We start from the raw sequence: 14,377 nt of genomic DNA on the forward strand, positions 1-14,377 counted from the left end.
TTAGGGATGGAACACCTGACATGTCGATGCTCACTAGCCACAATCAACAGAACCTCAAGTCATAGTGACATCACCTTCCCAACCCCCCAATATACAAATCTATTTAATTCACTTGATCCTGAAGTGTCATGTGCACAGTTACATAGACAGAGCAGCCATGAAATATCTGAATGAATTAAGAAACCCCTGCTTTACTTTTGCCACCAGAGGGCCTTACACATTCATCATGCTTAAAGTTGTGGGATAAGCTCAAATTGTTTTTTGGGGTCAGCAGGCTATGGCGGTTTGCAGTGGAGCCTTAAACCCATGGGTTAGAGTAATGCTGTAGCCTGTACAGTACCAGAAAGGAAGATGTTAAATATGGATGAGGCATTGGCACAATGAGGACGGAAAAGGAACTGGAGTGACTTGTTGTTTCTATGACTACGTGAACATGTTATAATGTATTCCAAACTTTGTCATGGGTGGTATTTTAATGTTAAATTATTATTTAGAGACTAAACAAACACAATACATTCATTGTACTTGTGATCAATCAAACCAGACTGCTATTTAAGGAAAATCGGTATCCAATATTCAACATATAGTTAGGATGTCAACATGGTCCTTTGATCAGGTTACAATAGTAAGAGTAATAACACAAAGTCTTGCCACATTTTACTGCTGAGACTAGACTTACTGACAACGCTTGTCCATAATTCTAATCCTTCTCTCTAGTCGTTGAGCTATGTGCTTTAGATTGGATTTCCTCAGCCATTCAGGGAGTCTCTTGAGGTCTTCCTCTGGAGCTTGTCTGATCCACTGCCTGATCTGACTTAGGATTGGCTCTTTCTGTCTGGGAAAGTGTTTGTCCAACTGTATCTGGACCGGCTGATTGGTATGTGGGGGCAAGAACCTCCGGAGCAGCTCTTTCATCTTAGGTCGGTGAATTATTTGATGAGATAAGAACTGAAGAAGGATAGTTTGGATATGTGTCATGTCACCTGCCCAGGGGGGAAAAAGTGTAAAGTCTATTTTGAGAGGAAGAGAGACATCTTGCAAACAACTCAAACCCCCTAATAACGCCATATAAACAGTTAGTTACAATCAATAATTCAAAATTGCTATCTTTGTGAAGCTTACCTCCATCTGTAGAATTTTCACAAGAGGCACAAGTATTATCATGCCTGCTTGTGCCTCTGATTATGGTTTTGAGTTCACGAGAAGCGCAATCAGTGTGATTTTCACACTCCAAGTGCGAGGATGAGACAGAGGAGAAGAAGCCTTTTTGGCACCGCTCACACTTGGTGTCCACATTTGTGGTACCTTTGAGGAGAAATATACATTGTTTACCTAGATTGGTAACGCAATTTAAGTGTAATTAACTCAACTTCTAATTTTTTCAGAAACACTCTGAACTTGTATTTAGGTTATTCACAGTGGTGTTGACACATTGAGCCATGGTTTGAGAAATCAGCACATAGGCGTAATTGTCATGTAATGTTAAATACTTGAGGACCTCAAGTTGAGGTAAACTTGATTTCAATTAAACCGGTGAACGCATCTATTACATTCAAGTATTTGACCTAGATCTATCTTTTGTACCTCTCCTTTTGACACCGTAGCCAGCGGGACACTCTGAGTGTTTGATACACATGTCTGCGAACCAGTAGTAGCCCTCGTTGCACTCACACACCCTGTCGTGCGTTGATGAGCAGTCCTCCTTTATATACTGATTATGTACACAAAACGTACTGCAGTACAGACATTTGGGCAGGTAATTCCAGTACTCCGTGTAGTGGTTAGTTGGACACCTGTGGCACTCTGTCTGTGAGGTTGCGGTACAGTGAGCAGACATGTGATATCCAGCTGGACAACGATTACAGGTGATTGATTGCCCGGTGACAGGGTCTAGGTGCTCATAGCTCGTAGTCCCTCCGATGTATTCCATAAAGGTAAACATCAGCACAATGAGAAACCACTGTGGATAAATTGTTCAAATTAATAATATAAATAATTCAATAATATATTACTACAATACTATTATTTATACGATATTATTCAAATTAAAAGTTGAATTCAGTCGCCAACAAATATAAATCATCATAGATCAACTAATGATAAATTGCATCATTGGTAGACTTACCATGTTTATGTGGGTGGTATGTAGGATGTCCTCCACAGTGACTTCTGAAGATGCATCTTTGTTTTTTATAGGCCAGGGCCAAATGGAAATACACATTTACAGAAGTGAAAGGGATGATATCTATCCAAAAGGTCAAATCACTTCCTTGGATAGGGGAAAGTGAAAGCTGGTGTTGTCTGTGTGCACATACAACAAATTTAAATGCAACCAAGAGGATGTAGCGATACTTCCTTCTAAAACTATTTTGTTTAGCATAAGGTGTGGTTGAGATCAAATGTGTCATATTACAAATGTGTCATACAAGTTGTATATAAAAAAATGAAATATTTGGGACGTTTTTCAATTTACAACCATACAGTATAGCTGATAATTGTGTCAGAATATTGAAGTGTTAACAGTGATCAGTGTGTATTGCAGTTGTATAATTCCATATGTGGTATGCACATGAAGAAAATCTGAAATAATTTTATTTTTTTAATGAGATGCATACTTCTCTACACTGTCAACTATCGCAGATTATTTCTTAGGACAAAGATAATCACTGTTTTAATTAGTCATTGCGGGATAAGCCCAAACATTTGTACTCTCAAAAAGAGAAAAAGATATGGGAGACAGACTCTATTGAGAGGAGTTATCCTATACTTGTGAATGTGGAAGTATTGGTTCATGTGTAAATATGAATAAATGTATAACCCAATGACAAACACAGTGGCACTTCCATGTTGAGTCAAGCTTGCAGTAAAACAGTCAGTGAATATACTAGTATCAGTCAAGCTATAACATTGTAGAGGGTACGACTATTCTAAGAACATTATTTTTATTCTGATAGTTTGGCGATAGTTTGGCGTAGTGTTCACAAAGTCACACAGCAAATGCACAGTAAAGATGTTTACACAACATGAAACACAAACACACAATGTCAAACATGTAACTTGTAGCCTTTAGTATCCAGTTTGGTGATCATGTATAAAAACAAGCTTTAACAATTTCAGCAAAGTAGAACATTTTAAATAGAAAATAATTGCACTCCTTTGTACATTCATAAAAAGCTGACATCCTATAAAAAGCGAAAACAGTTTCAAAGTCAGCAGTCCAAAAACAAAATAGCGGAGGGGTACATTTCATTATGAAAGGAACTCCTTCCAAGTTAAACGGTGAGAAGCAAGATAACCTCCCTTCCCTTCATTCCTCTTATCCAGAGTATTTACATCAGTTAAATAATAATCTTCACGCAACCCAGTCCTGTGGTTAACTATTATTCATTGAAAGGCTTGGTTTTGAAGCAGGAGCTATCTTGAACCATGCTGAGGAACATCTTCTCGTACATTTTGTGTATGGATGAGCTGCTGATGATGCGGCTGATCCTCTTGATGCTCTTGAGAAGGTGTCGCGGAGAGCCCTGGCCCCGTAGAGTCCTCAGACAGTGGGACAGACCCTTGGCCAGCTCCACCCCTGCATTCTGTCTCTTCCATAGGTGAAGTAGTTGTAGGATGTACTGTTGGGAAGAACAGGAAGTGACCACTGCACGCACATCCTCCTTGCACACTTTAACCCCAGGTAAGCTGTTGCTGATGACCATGAGGTCATTCAGGGTCAGGTTCTTCAGCTCCGTACAGCGGGATACCCTCCTCTCGCAGTGTTTGACACCTGGTTGAAAAAGGAGAGAATCCGATTAGCATCAGCGCACATTGAAATGCAAATATCCCAAGAAAGCTTTGAAAATAGTATTTACAATTTACTCTACAGTTCTCTCCTCTTTTCATAAGACACATAATATTTTTGCTCCACATTCACAAAATTATAATTGTTTGAAAGAGGTGCCCTTTTGAATATGTTTATTTAAGTCTGACCTTGTATGATGCCATAGAGTTTGTCCTGATCTTTGTTCTGCTCCTTCCACAGAAGCAGCAGCTGCAGTAGAAGCTGTTGTGGGCTACATGCCTTCTTCAGCTTCTCCAGGCTTTTCCGGTCCACCTTGCGTCCTGGTAAACTGTCTAGCAGGCGCTCCAGGGGAACCGAAGACAGACGCAGTGACGCCAGAGACTGGAAGATGGCCTCCTCACATAGAGTGACATCTGCAGGGAGGGAGGGAGCCTTAAGAACTAAGAGACTTGACTGACCACAGATTACCTTGGCATGCATATACCAGTTGACAGATTACTCCTCTTATGACTTTGTTTAATAATACGGAAGTATCACACGTGCCATAGCATGTTCTGGAATACTGAGTAATGTTTGAACTATGAGTTGTTCCTGAAGAATGCGTGTGTCATTTAGATGGGTAACACTCCACTTATGTGTGTGTTTTTGGTTGTGTTTCCATGAGTGTGTGTGTATCTTCTACACAAAAGGCTAACTGGCCCATTTCCTGCATGTACTGTAAACCAGACAGACATCAAGAAACCCACATTTCCCAAATCTTGTCTACACATTGGGTCAAAACTTTTACCTGCTTTAAATTTTACATTTAATTTCAAGATGAATATAGAATTCATTGCAAATAATCTAATAACTGAAACTGAAGAAACACCGCTCAGATTCTATGTTCTTGGGAGGTCAATTATGCCAGTGGTTAGTCAGTGTTGTGTTGTTCATGTGAATCTCCACTTCATGGACAAAATGTTGGGCAGTCCACGTCCAATCCCAACATTTCTACAAACTATTCTGTACACTTGATTTGGCTCACAGATTCTGATTTCCAATTCCTTATGTCCAGTCAGTGTTGCTATTCCGAATAGGTTTAGCTAGCATCAGCCTTAATTATGTGTAGTTGTAGGGTGAGGAAGACTCACCTGTCTGGCAGAGCGTGTGTTGTCTGGAGCACTCCAGGTCCGTGCTCTTGGCCTGGTTGTCACACTGGCTGTCCTGGGAGGTGCTCCCAGCTCGCAGGCTCCTCATGCCCAGCTCACTGCAGTTTGTGTGGGGAACACAGGGCTCTATGGGTGAGGCCACACTGGAGAAGTAGCCCTGGGGACAAGGTTCACACACGGTGTCACTCTGTGGAGTGCCTGCAACATAAATACAAACCATTCAGGACAATTAACTTGAGAACCGCTGATAAAACATCAAAAAAGGGTTGTGTCACATTTTGGTTGTATAAATACAGCAGTGAGCAGTTTGTTAGCTTTCCAGTCTGTCATGATGCAGTCACGTCTGTTGCCGGGAAGGTCATCTTAGAGGGATACAAAGCATCTGACAGAAACCAAGTTGGTTCATACCATCTTCTAACAAACAGTATCTCTGACACAATTCTTTTTTTAGACATTTCTATATCCTGTTTTCAAATGTGTTCCGTGCACTGTCATTTCTCTAGTTACTATTCACAGATCCCTTTTCAGAAGAGGCGTTAACCACATCTTCCTTCTTTATTTGACGGAAGAGATGTCAGTTCTTCATGCATTGGGTTTGACCTTTATGAAACAGGTGGGGTGGTTGAGTGTCCTAAATATTTGGGAAACTTCAATCTACCACTAAACCACTTTAGATTTCCATGAGATCCACGTGCTGTATGTAATTGGACATTCGAGTTACAATGGTCATTATTACATGTATACACCATGTTAAACTTCCTAAACCACAATGAATCTAAGATGATGATGCCAGAGCAAGCCAAACGTTCCTCTGTGAGATGTGAGGAAGGACCTAAACTGTTGTTTCCAGTCATTCACATCCAGATACAAGTTATGTGATGTGTCTCTATACCCATACCATTTAGAATGGCAGACAAAGATTTAGAATCTGCCATAATCTGTCAATATTTCCACAACTTTGTTTCTAAATCATTCAGTACAATGCCATGACCTGAATCAAAAACACAACACTACCAAGACCTTTCAATGGAAATGACTACATTGCCCTCTCCTGGAAAAGGTATAACAATTTAACCACACCCAAAGTTTGAGAGAGAAACAGTCCAACTTTGGTTACAAGGTATTTGCAGTATAAAGAATGAACGTTTTACAATTGGAAGCCTTAATGTAGGGGTTATTTTCTGGTAATGTAATTGAAGGACTTATATGTATACTGTAAAACTCTTCCCTCTGGGAATTGATGTGACAGACAGAGAAAATAAATGTCTACTTAGTGACCTGAAAATCTCCAATCATTGTGTATTGTAGCAAAAATACAGTCCTTTGACCCAAAGGCCCTGTTAAGAACAGTCACTTGTGAAAGTTGGAAGAGGAACTAGTCCAACTGTCAGACTAGAACAGAATGCGATGAAGTTTGGGATGAATACACAGTAGCCCTTCAGGACTACAAAATCAAGATGATACCGTTGCAGATATAGAGTTTTACGGTTGCAGCAGAATCATTTTATAGAGGTTAGGTTGTGAGAACACATGCAGAACAGGATGTCAATTTTCTCTGAATATCAGCAGGCAGTGTTATTCTTCCTAATTAGAAGGTGTCAGTTACACACACATACACACAGCCCCTCTAAGAAGGAACTGATTACAACTTGGGCCCATTGAAACAGCATGATCAGAATCAAACAAGCTAACTCATAACTTTCCTAACCACATTAATATGAAGTCACATACAATGAACAGTAACCACACTTTTTGGTGACTGAATTAGGCAAAAGACAACAAACTAAAGTTAGTAACTAGTGTAAGTGAGCTTCATACACACATAAAAGATAGATAAAAGAAGATGATACAAAATCACAAAAAACGGGATGGACAGTTCGCAGACAAACATACCCAGACTGACGGCTCCATTTCCAGGTGCACAGGTGCTGTGTTTGATGCAGAACTCCACCACAAGGTGGAACCCAGGTCCACACTCACACAGCTGATCGTGGGTGCTATTACACTCCCTTTTCACCAGCTGTCTCTCCTTGCAAACAGACGTGCAGCGCTGACACGACTCGCCCCAGTGCCAGTCGTCTGAGAACCGGCGCTCAGGGCACGGCATACAGATAGTGGGCTCGTCTGCGGTGCAGTGGTGCCAGACAGCTGTGCCGGGAGGACACTGGTCACACTGGAGGAGTTCAGAGGTCAGGGGGTCAAGGTGAGAATACTTGGGGCGTGGTGCCGGCTGGAATGCCCAAGAGAGGGATGCTGTGAAGAGCTGTGAGAGGAGGGGAAGAGGGGAATAGGAGGGGGGAGTGGAGGAGGAGAGGACAGGAAAGGGGGGGGTGGAGTGTAGGATAGAGGGTGAGAGAAGGGGGGGGAAGAAAAGGGAGAGGAGGAAGAGATGAGACAGAAGGACATCAGCATTTAACTGCATGTTTTTACAATGTGTCATTCTAGTTTTGTCACTGACAACATGGCTCAAGATTCTGAAGGATACAGCCAAATCATTTTCAAATGGAAAACACTTACAGCAAACACCTTTCTTATGTACGGAAACATGGCAGTTCAATACTTTCTTTTCAAAAGTGTGAAATACACTTGGAAAAAAAAAAAAAAAGTAGTTTGCATGCAAGTCTGAAGCCCCAAAAAACAACAAATAACATCCGGACCCTGAAAAATCCTGTTGACTCCCCATACTGTCGCCAAAAAGTCAGACGCTAGGTCTGTTGCATGTGGTCCTTGTCACGGCGGCACATCGTTGAAAACAATTTGACGTGTGGACTTCACCCTCCCCACCCCCCCTCCAAAACACACACACCACCATGTGTGCCAAAGCCATTGAGAACACACTTCTCTAAAAATGCCCTGCCCTTCACCCAAAGCCAAAGGAAAGGTTACTGGGATTTCCCAGAGACCCCCGTCCTGTAGAATACATGACCACTGTCTCCACATCAGTTTCCCTGCTAACTCGACCGCTCTGTTGCTCTCCACATCAAACTTTAAGCAGGCTTGACCAATAAAGTCCTCTCATTATCATGTGAATTATTTCATCCCTACAGGTGAATGAAGTATTTAAGTCCTTTAAATTGATTTATCATTCATAAATCCAAAAGAAAATCATCAAGCAGTAAATAAGATGTTGAACTTTTCACTTTTCAGTGTTTCCTTAGAAGTTAGCATCTGTCGATGGCTGCAAACCAAAATTACATGCTGCTACTGGGCATCAAACAACCATAATTGCACCGTTCCAACGATCTGAGGGAAAGTTACAGAGGATGTCTCAGTGGCCTGTAGCCAGCCTGGAGAGGAATGTTTGATTTCAAAGTATGCTGAAATACAGGACATTCCCTCAATCTCACTGAACTAATTGATTCTTTACCCAGAGCTCTGGGAGATGCTATTGAGTTTGTTAGCATTCAGACCCCTAATTATATGAACTTCACAGGACAGGGTTTAGGGTGTGATTTACCACCTAAACAGAACTTTATACAACCCATTCCATAGCTGATAGTAACACTTTGCGCTCTGTCAAGACTCCAGCCTACTCCAGAGAAACTCAGTGTTTTTAAACCATTTGCTGCGTGGGATTTGAAGTGCTGACTGTTGATTACAGATAATTAATCTAGCAAGATAAGAGCATAATACCATAGCAGGTATGGACGCACACACAACAGTTACAGGCACATGTGCATGCAGACCCCCCCCCCCCCCTCCACACACACTTACAAATACCACCTGTGCGCTATTGGTTTTCCTAAAACAAAGCCACCTGTTCAGTATATTCACACAGGAAACCCAGCATCGCCCAGCACTGCAGTCCTCTCTGAAAAAGGAAGATACAGCTAAACTGTACATACACAAGCCTCATGACACTAGGTGGTGATATAAAACTTCCGCTTCCCAGGACAAATTTTCTGAAACGCACATCACTTTACAGAGCAATATCTATTTGGAATCGACTCTCTGTCTCATCACGCGGAATTCAGAACAAATATACATTTAAGAGGACAGTAACCCAGGAATTGCTACAAATGACCTTGTGAAAGCTGGAAATTGTCATGTTCTTTCACTTGGTAATATTTTGAATGTAATTGCAATGTTGAATTATTTTGATTGTAATTTGTGTTGTTATTGTTTTTTGTAATTTTATGTTGTGAATATTTTAAAGAGGACCCCAGGAAGATTAGCTGCCATTAAATGGGCCGCTAATGAGGATCCTAATAAAAAATTAAATGAAATGACATAACAGCTTGTGTTATGTTAATGAGACTTGATGCTCTTGGACACATCTATGGTGATGTTCCTGCGGTCACATGAAGTTGTAGATCTTACAATATCACACACCCACCCTCAGGTATAGCCCACATAACTGTTCAATCAGAACCCATATTGTGTTCAAGAATCACTGTGCTATTTATCAAATAGCACCATTCCAAATGTTACTATCCAATAACCAACAGCCTCTTAGTCCTCCTCCTTATCTCTACCTGTAATACTCCCAAACCTCTGCTACCACCGGCTTGCCTTGTAAGGTTAAATAACTATCACTGCTGAACTGAGATTCAGGCTTTTTCTTTCAGTAACCATTCAATTTATGACTGCTTGTGTGCACAAATAAACAAATAACTAAAAGAACTACTAGGAAAATGTTCTTGTGTTTCATCTGTTTACACTGGAACATTCCAGTCAATGCAATGCAACATAATTTGATTAAATACCTTTCCATTTGACCAAGTTGATAAAATTCCTCTTTGGTCATTTGCATTGCATTGGCCATGCTAATACGTTTTCACAGCAACTCCCACGCAGAGGTGACATAGGACTTTATCTCCATCTCTTTATCTCTCTTTCCATCTCTTTCTCTTATACACACACACCTGCACACCTTGGTATTAGTATTGCTGTAGTAGTGCTGACCAGCACTTAATCTCAAGCAGTTGAAAAGAGGAAGCTAGACTTCAATTTCTTTTCAGGAGTGTTTCTTTTTTTAATAAACAGGGCATCAGGTTGTGCAGATATACAGTATGTGACCCTTTGATACTCTACTCTGATCTCTGTGAGAGCGGCTTTTTTTTAGGGAAGTTAGACTTAACTGCCATCCTGGAACATAGGGCATAAAGATAAAGAACTTAGAGATAACAGACTCTGATACATTATTTACATCAAGCAAGCTGAAATGACTCTATTGTGGGATGATGCATGTGTAAACTCTTACTTTTAGCCTCATGTCAAATGAGGCTTACACACACACACACAAAAACATCTCTCTTTATCTCTGTTCAAAAAGGTAAAACTGTTCCTCTCACATAGTCTAAGCTCAGTTTCTACTCTGATTCACATCTCAACACAAAACATCACATATGCAAATGGTGTGACAGGAGGCCATGCAAAACACATCAGACCTGGAAGTAACTGGTATCCAAAGGCTCCAATTCAGCAAACACAGGATAGGGGTTGTGGCACTTTAAAAGTAAGACACACCTGAATCTAGGAATTATACAATTTTACGAGGGTCATATGCCTTTAGGGTCTACATTACATCATAAAAATGAAGTCAAAAAGATAACATCATATCAAGCAGGTACATAATGTATTTTGATTAGTTAATTAAGGTTAGTTTGAAAAAATTTGATTATGTATTGATGTTTGAGCATGTTTTGGCACAAACACAATTAACAATTCCAATAAGAATAAACTAATATGTTATAATAATTCTCACCCATTGATTTTTGATCACGCAGTATGCTACATCCAGTATACTACATTGTTTCCTTATAGTTTTAAAATAAAGTTGCTCAAAATGTAAAGTGAATTATGCTATAATGCAAATGATCAACATTACATAGCATATCTAAACTACTATTCAACTATAGGCTATAACTCAGGGAATGAGTGATGTACGTTGTGACAGCAGCTCAGAATAATCATGCACGATTGGTACGCATCTTGGTCATAAATAAATACATCGCTTATAATTGAAAACGACAGGCTAGCCATACTGTACCTGGCTCCTTACGAAAATAGACAATATTTTATAGTAAACATTGATAATTCATTGATACTGTTTAATCCACGAGCGAAATTCATACTGTTCAATAGTTCACGTGCCGAAATTGTCCCCAAAAAGAAGGCAATCACAAGTAATAACTCAACTCAACAGCTACCTACTGTAGCGTAACAGCAGCAACTGTTTTCCCAAGAGAAAACAAACTAAGCATTGGGCAAAGTTACTCACCACAAACAGTTTCATTGCTGGATGTGATTTCATTATCCGTACGTTCATCTCTCTCCCAAAATCAACTCCGGTAGGAAAGTATCGTTTCCATACTTATACTGCAGTGGGGATGAGGGAAGTGTGCCCACCCACTTCGATGGCATTTCCACTAGCAGGGTGCGCTCTCTCCACAGACTTAAAATAAGAGCATCCTCACTGTGATTGGGTTGCTACTCACATACAGTAACTGAAGGAGCCCTTCTCAATAAATGAAATGTAATTTACTTACAATTAAATTAATTCTGCATTGTATGACATTATTGTTTTTGATGTTTTATTTTTGTCAATAAAACGGTATACCTACAGGCTACCAATGTAAACCCAATAAGATGGTGTGATGGTTAAATATGTTTCTGGGAGTTATCAGAAGTCTTTCAGTCTCAGTGAAAATAACTCACTCTGTCTTTATTGCTCCCTTAATCATCTCTACCATACATAATTATAGTTTGGATGACAATTTGCAGGTACAGTTTTATTTGAGTTCAAGGATTGCAAGTAAGTATTCTTTGTGTTGTCCTCCCAAATGCCTTTGATTGAAGATACAAGTCCTGAATAGGTAACCCCTTCCAGACTATGTGCCCTTCTCTGATTGACATTTGTAGACTGCTGGATCCATTAAAATGTTTCTAAACTGATTTTTTACTTTATAGAGGCTGGCAACAACCTATAGTATATGCCTGTTTGTTGTAATACAGTAACTAACTTCCATCAGCCAATCAATTCCTCATAGCTCATTAAATCAGGACAGATAGAATGGATACTGTTCAATACATTTTTGTCTTCATTTATCAGACACTTTTACCAAAGTGACTAACAAATAGTACATAGTAATTTCCTATATCCGCGTGTAAGCAGTTATAGTAGTGAATGAGGGTAGTGATAAAAAAATCTATTTTTAATTGTGTCATCTACAAGTTCAGTCCCTGCTACTCTGTTCATACACTACTGACACAGAAAAACCCTGGAGAGAAAAGGTGTGAACAGACTTCCACATGTAACATCTTGTCAAAGTGATGGTGAGAAACTTACTCAGAGTATGAAAAATGTGAAGATGATTTGAGTCATAAAATGTCATTTTGAGTCAACATGCAATGTTCTACTTTACATGATATTCACTTAGTACGGGATGTGAGTTGTCACTAACATACGGGGATTGCCTGTATTTCTTGTAGAATTAATACAAGTGGTGCTTTAACCCCAAATGATGCGATCATCATACGTTGCCACCTCCTACTCACAGACATCAGCAGTGACTTATGACAGCTCCAGGACAGCTTGACGTAGAAGACTTGTCTACGCATGGCCACAGAGAAAAAAGCCTTCTCTTGCTCTCGACAGGCCAAGAGAGAAATCTCAACAGAAAGGTCAGAGCCCACCAAAACGTCACACACTTACACAAATAGGTTTGCACACGCAGACACATACAGTACACACTGCTGCAGCTTCAGTGACGCGTGGATTGGCTGACCACAGGTAATGTCTGGTGTATTTCTATTCTTCTTGCTTTCAATGACTGTTCGACACTGTCACTCTCTCCAAGTAAGGAAATGTGTGTGTGAAGAGGTTAACCAACCACTGAGCAGCTAAACCACTGCACAGCTAAACCGTTCCACTTCTACCAAGCCAAAACCTGGTAGCCACACACCAACTATAAATCACAAAGCTGTGCTCTTTAGTGGCTGACATTATTTTCACAGACTACTGACTTATGAGGTAAACACTGTGTGTGTATAAAATCTGCAATTCTTTATTCCTTTGAGAATTGTAAGTTCAAGAGCAAAACAAAAGGGATAGACTCTTTCAATTTGTCATAAAATGTTTTGCTCCAGTCAATTTAACCTTTATTTAACGAGGCAAGTCATTGAAAACATATTCTTATTTACCATGGCAGTCTTGAGTGGAAAGGGGGAAACGGCTTCAAGATAAAGACTTGAACAAGCAATTTCTGATTTAAATACAAAACAAGCAAAAAGATGAAGAGATTACATACAAAGCATCGTAAAGAAGGGAGTTGTAGATACACCTGCTATCTCATTTGCATACAGTCAGTCAATATGAGTGGGATAATTCAGCTCCCACCCCCAACCCTTCCCCTTTCTGTTCAGCCCTCAGCTTCCAAATGTGTCTTTATTAGCCAACCAAAGCTAACCAAATGTTATTATTTCCATAACAGTCCTTGAAAATGGATGAAGAGAGGAACCGCAACTGTATTGTGGCCCTCTACAATAAGCTGTTGTGCTCCATGAGCTGACAGATCCAAACACAATACAGCATCCATCATCTGAAAAACAGCTCAACACAGTTGTTTCCAAAATGTATTTAATTGTAATTGTTCCTTCAGAAATTTGTTATATTTTATGAAGAGGACAATTCATTAGTCTACTAGGCCCTCTTTGATCTTTGTGTGTCGGTTTCTACAGATACTTCCATAGATGTATGATTTCATAAGTAATATTACGCTAATCTGAAAGGTCAAATGTAATTAGGTTGACCTCTGTGCTGCTATGGGAAATATGGTGATTTCCAGGAAATGTATGCGTAGCGCCTGACAATCGTGCCAGGGAAGGTTTTTTTTCTTGGCCTGTAACTTGTAACCAAAAAGCAATGTATCAAACCTGCCAACATGACATAGCGTGATTACCTAAAAGGCTATAGTCTAGCAATCACATCAAGGTATCAAGGTTGTCTTGTGAAACCCACCATGTTAAAAAAAGGCGCATTTCACCCAGTGTACAGCATGAACTGAAGCATGGCCTCACTTCTAACCGTACTTATTTCAAATCCTACTTCTTTAGAAACGTACGCACTTTACAGAAATACTATTGGTTAGAGATCCACTGAGGCAGGACATGGTGAAAGTGGACCAGCTGGTGCCCACATCCCAGTCGGGCATGGTGTGGATCTACGTCAGCTATATGGTGTGCACCTACATCAGCTACATGGTGTGGATCTACGTCAGTTACATGGTGTGGATCTACATCATCACCTGGTGTGAATCTACGTCAGCGACATGCTGTGGATCTATGCTACAGGGTGTGGATCTACGTCAGATACAGGGTTTGGATCTACATCAGCTACATGGTGTGGATCTATGTCAGCTACATGGTGTGGAACTAAGTCAGCTACATGCTCTGGATCTATGCTACAGGGTGTGGCTCTATGTCAGGTACAGGGTTTGGC

The 14,377-nt window shown here is 40.3% G+C and overlaps 1 protein-coding gene across 2 annotated transcripts; it reads right to left on the reverse strand.

Annotated features, from left to right (window-relative positions):
* Positions 1–768: 768 nt before the first annotated feature.
* On the reverse strand, positions 769–11,301 carry LOC124474352 (tumor necrosis factor receptor superfamily member 11B-like). Of its 2 annotated transcripts, none has more exons than XM_047030380.1 (8): positions 11,159–11,301; positions 6,829–7,198; positions 4,918–5,133; positions 3,976–4,200; positions 2,126–3,772; positions 1,585–1,960; positions 1,123–1,305; positions 769–983 (listed from the first exon to the last, which is right to left on the reverse strand). In XM_047030380.1, exons 1-5 carry the CDS (start codon positions 11,204–11,206, stop codon positions 3,381–3,383), a joined length of 1,251 nt encoding a protein of 416 aa, XP_046886336.1. In that variant the 5' UTR covers positions 11,207–11,301; the 3' UTR covers positions 769–983; positions 1,123–1,305; positions 1,585–1,960; positions 2,126–3,380. The 2 variants fall into 2 exon arrangements, with proteins under 2 accessions (XP_046886336.1, XP_046886345.1); XM_047030389.1 differs by lacking the exon at positions 11,159–11,301 and adding an exon at positions 7,453–7,676.
* Between the last annotated feature and the right edge of the window lie 3,076 nt (positions 11,302–14,377).

Source organism: Hypomesus transpacificus, chromosome 2, assembly GCF_021917145.1.
Source record: "Hypomesus transpacificus isolate Combined female chromosome 2, fHypTra1, whole genome shotgun sequence".
Lineage (NCBI taxonomy): Eukaryota > Metazoa > Chordata > Actinopteri > Osmeriformes > Osmeridae > Hypomesus > Hypomesus transpacificus.

Excerpts from the sequence above, each read along its gene's own strand:
- LOC124474352 (XM_047030380.1), bottom strand. The coding sequence starts at position 11,206 with ATGAACGTACGGATAATGAAATCACATCCAGCAATGAAACTGTTTGTG. Across the intron at positions 5,134-6,828 it reads AAATGGAGCCGTCAGTCTGG|GCACTCCACAGAGTGACACC; the intron begins GTATGTTTGTCT and ends TTTATGTTGCAG. Across the intron at positions 3,773-3,975 it reads ACTCTATGGCATCATACAAG|GTGTCAAACACTGCGAGAGG; the intron begins GTCAGACTTAAA and ends TTTTTCAACCAG.